The sequence below is a fragment of the Phoenix dactylifera genome, chromosome 9, assembly GCF_051530095.1.
Source record: "Phoenix dactylifera cultivar Ajwa chromosome 9, Ajwa_hap1_PhDact_Kaust_v1.1, whole genome shotgun sequence".
Classification (NCBI taxonomy): Eukaryota; Viridiplantae; Streptophyta; class Magnoliopsida; order Arecales; family Arecaceae; genus Phoenix; species Phoenix dactylifera.
Window position 1 is genome coordinate 19553078 of NC_143198.1, and position 12693 is coordinate 19565770.

The following is a 12693-nucleotide window of genomic DNA, read 5'->3' on the forward strand; positions in this document are numbered from 1 at the left end:
TTTGAGAGCACCGATCATCATAACGCTCGATCAACGTTTCACCGTCTTCAACTTGCAAGGGAAGCTGATGCTCAACATTATCAGCATTTTCTAATGAATCATATATCACTGTTAAACCATAATCTTAGAATGTCTGAGGAGAATAAGAGCAAGGCACATATTAGTCTCATCAAGTGTATGTAATTCCACAGGAATTGAACTTATCCCGTTATTAATTCATATGAAAGGAAAATGCCCAGAGGGAAATCTTAGTTATTTTTGTAAGAAAAAGATCCAAAATAAATTTCCCTTTAGTTTCTTTCTGTATCCCTCAAGACATGGAATACAACAATTTGCCATGGCTGCAATATTTCCCAGCAAAGAATGAAACAACTCCAGTGCTTGGGATGTTATATGTTGCAGAAAATGGTGATTTTCTCATCTCACTTATACCCCAATCCCTGCCAATAAATATGCAATGCTTCATACTGGAACTTAGCAACCAACTGAAGGTAGATACGGAGCTACAGAAATCTAGAATGTTTGGGTAAAGACTTTGTTGGGGGGGATGTTTTGACGTTTTGCCACATATGCCGATGGAAACCACCCAGCTTTGCCTCTGCATTCTCCTTCAGACCAGCCAGATTCAGTGACCTGAGTTGACAATGCAAAATCTTAAAAGGTAATATATAAATCGTTTGAACTAAGTAGGCATCGTAGTATAATAAAGTTTTTTTTTTCCTTTTCAGTGAATGTGAGTATTGTTTCTAGAAGTCATGAAAAAGCACCTCAAGAACATTATGAGATATTTTGCATGTCCCAGCATATAAACAAGAATAGCATGATATCAGTTATTTACTTATTTTTTCAGTTATTCCCACAAGAGGTGGTATGAGATTATTTAGCTGACTAGAGGATATGGAGGAAGAAAAAGATGGAAAATACCCTGTAGAATGAAGATCTTGTAAGCCCAAAAAATTATGGATATTCTAAGTTAAAAGCTTAACTATTAGAGTTTTTGAACTTGGATGAGGCTGGAATTTCTACAAAATATGTTTAGCACCCTAAACAATTCCAGTAGTTCTTTTGGTAGGAACAAATTATTTAGTTGTCAGTACTTCTGCTTAGAAATAAATGAAACAATCATTAGAAGCATAGATCTGGAGAAAAAGGTAAAAAGTTTTACAATTTCCTACTTCCCCATTCCTCCAAATTCCAACTCACATGTGATGATTCAGATCCATGCTTCCACCACCATCCCCTCCTCTTTCTCCCCTTCCTTATGCCGCCGGTTCTTCGTCATTGTCACCATTCTTCTCTCCCTCCTTCCTCTCCTCCTTGGATACTCCTACCACCTTATCAACCTTGCTATTTGTCACTGCCACCAACACTCATCATCCTCATCCTCGCCTATTCCCTCTTTTCATCTTTGGACATCAGCCATAGAAAGGGGACCGACCCATGCCCTAGGTTTGTCAGGCACGACCGGGTCAGTCCTAGGCCTGGCTTTTAACAAGCTAGCTGGGCTTAGGCTGAAGATTGTAGGCCAAGAGCCAGGCCAGGCTGAGCACTCGAGCCAGCAAGTAAAAGCTCTTGTTATTATGCTTAGGTCTGGCCTGGCCAATGCTCCGGGCTAGTCTACATGTATCAGTGTCATCTAAGGCGACAACCTAGTTCTCAGCAGTTCCTCATAAGTGCTTGGGAAGCTTAACGATCAAGGTGCCACCACTTCCAAGGGTCCTAGGCTTAGTGACTGAACACCTTCGTTGGTATATAGGCATGAACTTGGGTGCTCAAGACTGCCTAGTGCTTGTTCAGATACTTGGACTGTGCCCATACTTAAAGGCAACTTCATAATTTATTAAGCAATTCAGTGAGTTTCAGCAAGCAAATTGACACTAATCGATTGATGTGTATCTTCGCTGATTGATTCAAGATATTACCATGACAAATGAGTCATGATTTAAGAAATGTTTGCATGACATTTCGACAAGAAGTCTGTTGGAAGAAAAGTTTAAATTAAAAAAAAGACTTAGAATATGCATAGGTATCAAGAACTGCAAACAAACCAACCTGCCGATAGCTATGTATGGCTCCTGAAAGTTGGGTAGATTGACATCCAATTCCATATGACCTTGTCAGTGGATAATAGTAGTTAACATACGATCTTGCTAGAGGATAATAGTAGTTGGAATATGATCCTGCCAGCGAATAATAGTAGTTGGCAGATGACCCTGCCAATGGGTAATAATAGTTGGCATATGACGCTACTAATGGAAAATAGTAGTTGGTATTTTATCAATTAAGACCTTGTCATAGGTATAATAGTGACCTTAGTATTTAGTTTGAGAGTAATAATTAATCAATGATATAGTTAAATAGTAAATAATTTATGATTTTATTTATGCAATACACCTAAGATCATGTTTATGATATATTGATGATATTGCATGCATGATTGACTTTATGACTTACTTTATCATATATAATACTATGAAATATTCTATCTAGTAATAATTGTTATTTTTACTTTATGATGCTTTGATTCATGCAAAAACTTATGTTTGATCTAGTAAGGTAGTGAAATGTTTACTTACTGAGCTATGCTCACATATTTTTATTTTTATTTTTTCTTTAGACAAATAAGATTGATAGGAAAGAAGGATGGTCCAGGCTTGGAGTTCACGCTAGCAAGTTTGGTGATTTGTATAAGAATTTTAGTATTCTAATTGACTATGAATTTGTAGTTAATGATTTTCTGAATATTGAGGATTATAGGTTTGGTTTTGGATTTAGACGGTCTGAACCAATATTGGTTTTATTTAATGAATGATAAAATTAGACTTTTAAATATTATATTTTGTTTGTGATGGATTTGGAAGCTAAGATGTAATGGTTGATTTCGTGTTATCATGGGTTGTACTCCTCAATAGCATGGCCTATTATGCCCCGAATTTGGGACGTGACAAAGGAAGCTTGGGCTAGGCCAAGCTCGGGTTAGGCCGGTCAAGCGGACTTGGCCGTGATCATGCCATCATTCTCCCCCCGTTAAATGAGTTTCATCCTCAAAACTTAATACACCTTCATGCTTTAAGGATACTAAGTCTTCTTCTACTCCACCGTACTTTCGTTGTGCAACTCTGATTAAAACCAACTCTTCTATACTTGTCACATGCCTAACCTTACTAATCATAACACTAGCTTAATTTTCTACCCACGATCAAATCTATTGCTTTGATACTATAAAATCTTTAAGGATACTAAGTCCTTTTCTACTCAAATGTACTTCTGCTTTGCAACTCTGATCAAAACAAACTCTTCTATATTCGTCACATGCCTAACCCTACTAATCATAACACTAAGCTTAATTTTCTACCAATGATCAAACTTATTACTCTGATACCATAAAATGTGACACCCTAAATCCGAGATATAACATAACCATGCTACCAGAGGGTACAACCCATGATAACGTGAAACCAACAATTATATTTAGCTTCCAATTCATCTCAAATAAAATATAATAAAAAAAATCTAATTTCATTATCCATTAAATGCAACCAATGTTGGTTTAGAACATCTAAATCCAAATATAAATACAAAATCCATAATCCTCAAACTTTAGAAAAATAGTAGGCTACAAATTCATAATCATATGAAAAATTAAAGTTCCGCTACAAAATTGCACTTATTGGAGTGAACTCTAAGCATGGACCATCCTTCATTCCTACTGACCCTATTCATTTAAAAAAGTATAAAGAAAAATAAAAATATTTGAGCGACACAACTTAGTAAGTATATCTTAATTTTCCTTACCGGATCAAGTGTAAGTTTTTTCATGTCAAAGCATCATTTAAGAAAAATAACAATTATTAAAAAATAAAGCATTTCATAGTAATCAATACATTTAAAACTATTACAGGCATTGAACTCATCTAAACCAGAGCTCATTCAACTCTGAGCTCAATTTGGTGCAACAAATACAATCCAAATTATCTAAGTTGCACATTTAAGACTATTAGATTTTGAATTAATACATTCAAATCTGTACAACTATTAAACTCATTTAAACTAGACTTTATACAAATCTAAGCTTAATTCGGTGCAACTATTAAATAAATTCAAGTTGCACATTTGGAGCTATTAGTTATTGAACTAATATATTCAAAAATGTGCAGTGGTTGAATTCATTTAAATGAGCTAATGTAATCCTAAAGCTCAGTTTAGTGAAATTGATATAATCCAAACAATCCAGAAATTAATAATAATCCATTTAATTAATAGCAATCCATTCAATAAAACCAACTATTGAATCATAAACTAGCAAGAGTAAACCATACAACCAGAGTATTGAAATGAAGTATCAAACTTAAAAGTCAACTAAGGGCAACCCATTCAATAAAATCAGTCAAACCTCATGCACCACAAAACACATAGCAGCAGTGACAATTTAACTGACATAAACAAATTTAGATATAACTAGTTTAGTCGACGTCAATTAACTAATACTATTATTTTTTGGTGTCACATCCAATATATTTCTATATTTATGTATTTTCTAGCAAGTTTCTTAAAATATAAATAATTTATAATTATTTTTATTTATGCTGCAAGTAAAGCGGAACACTAATACTTGATATATAACTTTTTTTAATACTTTGATATTATATGTTTTATTTAAATAATTTATAATTTATAATATATTTTAGTATTCAATCTGCACAAATCTAAGATCCTCAACCAATTTGATCCCCGTAAGTCTAATAACTATATTTTAGATCACTATTTGATTATTGTGCATCATATATGAACTTGATTGTATATTTTATTTTGATCCTTTATAATTATATTATTTATATTAGTTTTTATTATTAAGTTTTATTCAAAATTTAAATAATATTTAAATAATATTTAATTTATTATATTTGTATGTAGATAAAAAAATTATAAATTAATATCCAATTTGTATTTGTATTTATTTAAGACAAATATTAATATATTCAATAATTTATACCTGCTACTTTTTACAATAAATAAAAATATGAATTTTAGTAACTATTTATTATTTATATTCGTATTTATATTCTCTGGATAATAGGGGTAAAAATACCATCATCCTATCGGTACCTAATCGGTCTTCAGCCCTAGATTGGCCTCGATTTCCACTGACAGTGGGAAGGAAGAAGACATAACTAAAAGCAATGGCGGCTACTTCCGCGGCGTTCGCCGCCGCTCTCTCCTCCCTCTCCATCCGTTCCTCCCTTCCCTCCTTGAACCCCTCCTCCTCCCTTTCCCTCAACCCCAAGCTGAGAACTCTTCAAACTCTATCCTTCTCCCCCTCCAAACCCCTCGCCGCCTCCAAATCGGTCCCTCGGGCCTCCCCCAGGGACGACATCAACACCTCCTTCTTCGACAACGTGAACCCCTATGAGGACATCCCCTTCAACCCTCCGGCCCCGCCAGAGGGCTACGTCCCGCCACCGGCCTTCGACGAGCTGCCTCCTGAAACAGAGGACGAGATCGCTGCCGCCTACGAGGAGATCTACGGCCCGGCATACAGTGGGGAGAGCAAGCTCGGAAACGACATCTATGTGATGGATGCCAAGATTAAGAAGACCAGCGGGCTGCTGGGCCGGAAGAAGAGGGAGAAGCCGAACGACGGGTTCGAGGAGCGGGTGATAGAGGTGAGGAGGGTCACCAAGGTGGTCAAGGGGGGAAAGAAGCTGTCTTTCCGGGCGATTGTTGTGGTTGGGGATAAGAAAGGGCATGTCGGTATCGGCGTCGGGAAGGCCAAAGAGGTAGTGGACGCTATCGCCAAATCTGCCGTTGATGCCAGAAGACACATCGTTACCGTGCCCATGACCAAATACTCTACCTTCCCGCACAGGTGAATGAGTAGTGAGATGAACTGAAACCACCTATTTTTCCGAGTAAAAATTGAAATTTGATTCTTTTTGGTGGTTGCATGCATAGAAAACTAATTGACGTCTTGCCTGCTTGGACTTGTTCGTTGTCATTGTTTAAAATGTTTATTGGTGTCGTAAAGTTTGGAATTCAGTGGTTGGTGGTCTGGTGATCTTCTTAGAAGTACCCTTTAATTGAGAAAGCAAATGTGGAATGAAAGCTTAGTTCAACTTCATAAACTGGAATTATTGAACGGACCTGTATTTGGTAAACATGGTGATGGATATCCGGAGTAACTTTTCTGTAGATTAATTGATAAAATAAGATTTAAAAACCATCAGTTTTCTTCACTTTGTGGTGAAGTCCTTGTCTTAAATGGTCTGATGGAATTCTATTTCTTAAATGGGCTAATGATGTAGTTGTAAATGCTGGATGTTGCATATTTATTGCCTTCTGTTCATTTTTTTTTTCGATAGCTGTCTGGCTGAGAAAGTCATCAGTTTTCTGTTTTTATTGATTATGCATCTTCATGGTTGTATTGTATGATTACATGGTGGTTGGTACATCCATAGTGCACTTGCAAACTTGTTAGATGGACTAGAGTTGTCATTGAGTATAAATTGAAATAGAAAGGTGGGAGCTCTGGTGCTAGATCCACTTTCTTAACAAACATTTTAAAGGAAATGCTGTGCTGTTTTTTTTATTTTATGTTTAGTTATTATGCACATTTCTGTAGCTTTAGTTACATTGTTCGAATATAAAACTTGAACTAGCTAATAACCTGCGTGATGTGCGGGTTGCAATTTTTTCTCCCTTTTTCAACTCTTCCTAAAATGCAATATAAAATAGACATAATTGAATAGATAACTGAAATAAAATATAATATAATAGACATAAAAGCCTATTTTTTTAAAGTAATTTTTTGATATTAATATTATGTTATACTATCAATATACAAAATTCCAATAGTATATGTATAATTATGGATATGGTAAAATAATATATTATTATAAAATAATAAGATCACGATCCAACTTGTATAAAAATAAGAAATAGAAAAGTATTGCATATAGAGGATATTTAAATGCAATATAAGCAAGATTATTAGTAGTTATACTTTCACTTTTAAATAACAACATGATCACAAAATATAATAATTTTTTTTTTAAAAAATAGTGTAATATAATGAATCGTGCAGGATATGGGCAAGGTACGATACTAATGATTTTTTTTACTAATATCAATCTACATTAAGCAAATATGATTATTAATTCTGTCATTAAATTCTATTTTAATTTGGTGATACTAATGAAAGGTTCTTTATTTATTATGATCTAATAACCTAATAAGTTTCTTTTTAATGTATTAATAAGCTTCTTATTTAATATGGTATTAAATAAGGTTTTGCACACGGAGAGCTCTAGTATATGTACAAGTGGCGAACGGAGAGCTCTGCTGAAGTAGAGCCTCCATTTTATTTTTGTGCATGTGTGTATATATATGCATATATATATATATGTATACATATATATCTATATGCGTATGTATACATATATATCTATATGCGTATGTATATGCGTATATATATGTATATATATAAGTACATATACACATATATATACACATACATATACACACACACACACATATATATATAAATAGAAAGCCTGGAGTGTAAGGGCCTACAAATTAGATTAAAGATATTATATGTAAAACAATTTGTGCAGGATTAGATATGAAATATAATGTTATCTTTTGGACAAATTATGCTCCAAGGGTTGCCAATTACATGTGGAGTTTGCATATTGGTCAACTGCAAGACTTCAAAGAAACAACTATTTAGAAGCTTTTTTTTTTAGTTCTTAATCTTAGGAGCAAGATCTATCGTACCATCCCATACCGTTCGATACGGAATGTACCATACCATACCAAGAGAAAACCGGTATGAAACACATATTTAAGTCAGTATAAGTTTCGTACCGCCCGTATCGAGGCGTACCATCCCGTACCGAGGCATACCAACCTGTACGAGGCGTATTGAGGTGCGTAACGAGATGAAAATTGAGAAAATAGGTAAGAGAGCTATTTCGGCACAAAGGTGTACCGTGCCATACCGAACCGAAAATGTACCAATACAATACCTCGTATCGAGATTGCGAACCTTGCCTGGGAGGGTGCAAACTGGTTGAGTTGGTAAAGTCACTCAATCCAACCCTTGCCCCAATTTTGGCCCAGCTTCCTCCCATTCTCAAAAAGAACTCTTTATTCCTAGATTAGCATAATTTCTGAATCAAGACACTGTAACAAGTATGATGGTGTTGCCCAAGGTTGAGCATCACAAAAACAAAGCAAAAATTTGATGAGATGAAAAAAGCTGGAATATGAAGTAGTACTTGGAGTAGCCGTCCTCTGCCTATGTTCATCCCTTGGAGTTCATAACAAAATTACAGAAAAAAGGTTCCCAGGTCTTCTAGAAGCTTGATAAGAATAACTAGGATATTTAGTTATCATGATTGCACTTCTCAATAATCAACTGCTGCGAGCATGTTTTCAGATATCGAAGGGAAACCAGCCGGTAACAATATGGATAGTGAAAGATAGCACACCTGGAGAGGTTTACAAAAATTGCGAACATGGAGAATCCACATATGCTGTAGTGAGTATTTTGTATGTAAATCAAATGGTTTTGTCATAGTATGCGTAAGGAGAACTGGGATATCAAAGCCTAAATGCAGGAACATTTGACTAACACCACATGACTAACGTGATAAGTTGAGTCACTACCAGAGGAGGGACAGACAATCATGCAATTAATTCTAGCTTTCTCAAAACCATTGATATCTATTCAGCTGGTAATACATCTTTCACTTTCAGAATCAAGTCAGCTGATAGTTTTTGTTATCTAGTTTGATCATCAGAACTGTGGAACATATTTGCATCAATTTTTACTCTGTAGTCATCATTACAAGAATCTCAGATATTCTTACTTATTCTAAGTTAGCTTCCCCAATTTTTAGCAGGCCAAATTTACTTGTCTGGATCATATTCAAAGTAAAAAACAGTTGATCTAAACATGGGAACTTGCAAATATGACCAGAAGTAGATTATTTAATCATGATGAAACACATCAAGGATAGTAAGTATTTACTGTCAAGCAACAAGTGGTGCCATCTAAAACATGTTCATCAGGCAACTGTTTCCTCTTTATCCATTTATCTCCAGTTTTTATGTATTGCAGGCTCCCTGGCTTCACCTTTTGAAAAGGATTCTCAACTTGGTTATGATGCTTATATAGGTGTGGAAGGACTAATCTGCTTTTCACAAGGTGGTTTATGCTGGAAAGTGACAATTTCAACCGTGCCTTCTATATTTGTGTTCTTAGGACATTTTTCTTTGTACACTAAACCATATTCAGAGCAAGTTTCTTCTTTCCATGTGTTGACACTTTTATTCTATCCTATCCTACCTTCAAGATCCAATTCAGTAAGCTTCTATTTCACTTTCAACCTCTTTTAGTTCCTTCTTGCTTCTCACATGCAACACATGGTTGTGCTTGCTTGCTTGAACATGTGGTTGCATGCTGTTCAATGGTGGTGACATTATTCATCTAGTTGTGGTTGGAGATTCCAATATCATCTTTATAAAGGATAACAGTAACATCATAAAAGTTGATCTATCATATCAAGGTTCCTGATATTGTTGGTATTATGAGATATCCAACCTCCTTGGCCTCTCTGTTCTCTAGCATCTTGCATCTTCTTTGACAACCGTGTCAGGTCATGCTAGTCATTTTCCTTTGAAAGACTGATGCCCCAGCATAATATTCTGATATTATCATAAAGTGACAGGCACTCTTAGGGTTTGCTTAGTCAGAATAGTTTATTATACTTTACATCAAATATTTTGGTTGCCCTATTGCTGAGATTCTTTTCAAGCTATATAAAATGTCAATTGATATCTTTCTCATGAAGATTCAGAAGTCTACAAAATCCACAATACAGGAGCTGGTCTCAAATAAGATTTCATTTATATGATTCTTGGACCATGGTGAGTATTTCTTACATAATTTCTCTCCTTCTATCACTTTGTATCACTTTTCAATCCCTCTTCCTCATTTTATCACTTTTCAATTTCTTCACACCTGCATTTGCAACACCTGATTCTGCTCCTGGGCCTAAATTCATTGGAAAATTTTGTCTGAGATCTTGGGGAAAGACTTGATTCATTATCTCATGTCTGCTTTTTGCGAAAAAGGACCAAATTGAAGGGGAGGTTTTTTTCAAACAACAAGGAGCTGTGGCAACTATTCAAGCAGTGAATATTTGCTGCTTTTTGAAAGGATTTATATTGGTGTATGAAAAGAGTGTAAAACATCAAAAGTAAATCATCTTTGATATGTTCATTATTACTTTGTTCACTCAGATCTAGTCAGAAAGTATTTAGGGTAATCAAATGACCTAGATTTTACTTGTTTCAAGTAGACTTTTGACTCAATTGAACCATCAAAGAAATGACTTGCCTATGCTTGTACCACATGGCCTAGTTGGGAGAAATACTGACTTAAGTATTCAGCAAGATATGACATCCGACCAGTAGGTACCTAAACGAAATTTCATGTAGTTGAATATCTTACCTTTATCGCTTTCCCTGATATCCTTCGTTAACCTGTTTGCTGTGACGTCTTATGACCAAGTATTCTCTGACATATCTCGCTTTGTTTTCTTGCTTCATTTCGCCTTGCACGACAATAGAGCTGATGGAGATTATGGAGCTGCTAAGGTCATGCTAAGGCCTGCATCACCTGGTACTGGAGTTATTGCTGGTGGAGCAGTAAGGGTCGTGTTGGAAATGGCTGGTGTAGAGAATGCTTTAGGGAAGCAGCTAGGGAGTGGAAATGCCCTTAACAATGCAAGAGCTACGGCAGTTGCTGTGCAGAAAATGAGGCAGTTCAGGGAAGTTGCTCTCGAACGTGGAATTCCAATGGAAGAATTATGGAAATGATCAAGCCTGTAAATATCGAGTCTCTTATTCTCGGTTGCTTTTCTTCCATCCCCGCTTATTTTTTTGGCCAGAATGTTGTAACTAATTTCAAATATGTTCAATTTCATTTGGTGAGTTGCCGGTTTATATGATCTTTATTTTGCAGATGGATGGTATGGGGATAATATGCATTACTTTTGAGCTATCCATTTTCAGAGAACCTCCCAAATAACCCTGTGATTATTGGTGAATTACTGTAGTTTTGGGGAGATAGCAATACCAACTAGCAATTATAGAAGTGTTATTTGCAAAGGTTCTTTCTCGAGATGCCATTCTTGATGTGCTTGTCTTCTCTATAAAACAGGTAATTCAAAAGGGGAACTGGAGCAAATGAGGAGATGAAAAAGTCTACATGAGAGGAATCGATACTATATGATCCAAATTAAATTCATTATAATCTATATTGCATTATTCATATTATGAGAGAGAAGTCTTCGGCATATTAAACAGATGAACCCAACTTAACCAATAGAGAGACTATTTGTACATTTTAACATAAAAATAAAATCATCACCTTCTTGCCTTCCTTGGAGCTGGGGATTTGACATGGAAATCAAGAGATTTGGAGGTTAGTGTTTGCAAAATTATTGCTATATATTTGAAGCCTAATACTCTATGAACATCGGCTCAAGCTGCGCTTAACTGGAGCACGGGGCTCTATATGCGTTACTTCATACCGTTTCAAGTTTATGCAATGCTGACATGCTTGTTATTGATTTGGCTTCTTGTTGATAGGTTTTCCGTTCTTGAGAGTGAAAAAAAGGTGACCTTTCTGAAAAGGAAACATAAGAAGAGATATAAAATTTATGGTTTTTTGGATTATAGCATTTGTACCTCTTTTAAATGGATAATTAACGAAGAAATATACACTTGATAGAAGGAGAATCTACTTTGTCCCTGCTTCTTTCATAAATAGAGATTAGCACATGCAATCAAAGATACGAAGGTGAGAAATGCAAGGATATCTCTTGGTTAGCTTCTCTGAAGAGCTCATTTTTTGGAGAACACGAGTAGGGCGATGATGATATGATAAGCAGGTAGAATGCAATCAGGCCAATACATTTTTAGAACCATAGCAGATGATAAAAGATACCCAGTAACTTGAAGAAGGTGCCTATTCTTTCATTCAACGACTCAGGACATTCAATACTAGTATGATGAAGGATGCCATTTCCTTTAAGGTATTGCTTCTTTTCCTTATTAATGTACTCAGTCCCATTAGTGTGAAGAACCTTAGTTTTAACATCAAATTGTCACAATTATTTTATGAAATTGTAACAAATAAGAGGGACTTCGTCTTTGGTTTTCATAACATACAACCAAGTGACTCTAGGATAATTATCGATCAATGAAGAGAATATAATATCCAAGGCCAGATAATGAAACAACAGGAAACGGTTCCCAAACATCTGATTGTGAGATAGCAACATCAATGTGAATAAAAGGAGTCCAGTATGCTTTGAGTATAGACAAGTAACACATACGTTTTCCATCAATAACAATATGAAAATAGAACTTGCCATGCTTCACAAACTCTTTGGTCACCCATGAATGCATTTACATGCCTCCTTGACATGCCCTACTTTGCCGCAAAGTGAACGTTTGGGAACATCTCATGACTTCCCATGTAAGTTCTAACAATACTCCCCAGAATGTCCATGCTTGCACAAAATGAACATTTTCAGCATTTTATGTCAATTCGTTGTTACCCTTAACTCTCCTATGCTCACAAGAATAGCTATTTCTAGCATTGGAAAATGAGAGCTGATG

General features: G+C 35.5%; 1 protein-coding gene across 2 annotated transcripts; it reads left to right on the forward strand.

The window, feature by feature from the left end:
- Positions 1 to 5080: 5080 nt before the first annotated feature.
- EMB3113 (Ribosomal protein S5 family protein) lies at positions 5081 to 11015 on the forward strand. 2 transcript variants are annotated; one of them, XM_088704350.2, is made up of 3 exons: positions 5081 to 5866; positions 9855 to 9930; positions 10635 to 11015. In XM_088704350.2, the coding sequence occupies exons 1-3, from the start codon at positions 5181 to 5183 to the stop codon at positions 10638 to 10640; spliced, it is 768 nt and encodes a 255-aa protein (XP_088560476.1). In that variant the 5' UTR covers positions 5081 to 5180; the 3' UTR covers positions 10641 to 11015. The 2 variants fall into 2 exon arrangements, with proteins under 2 accessions (XP_088560476.1, XP_008806465.1); XM_008808243.6 differs by lacking the exon at positions 9855 to 9930 and having other exon boundaries at positions 5084 to 5866.
- The last annotated feature ends 1678 nt before the right edge of the window (positions 11016 to 12693 follow it).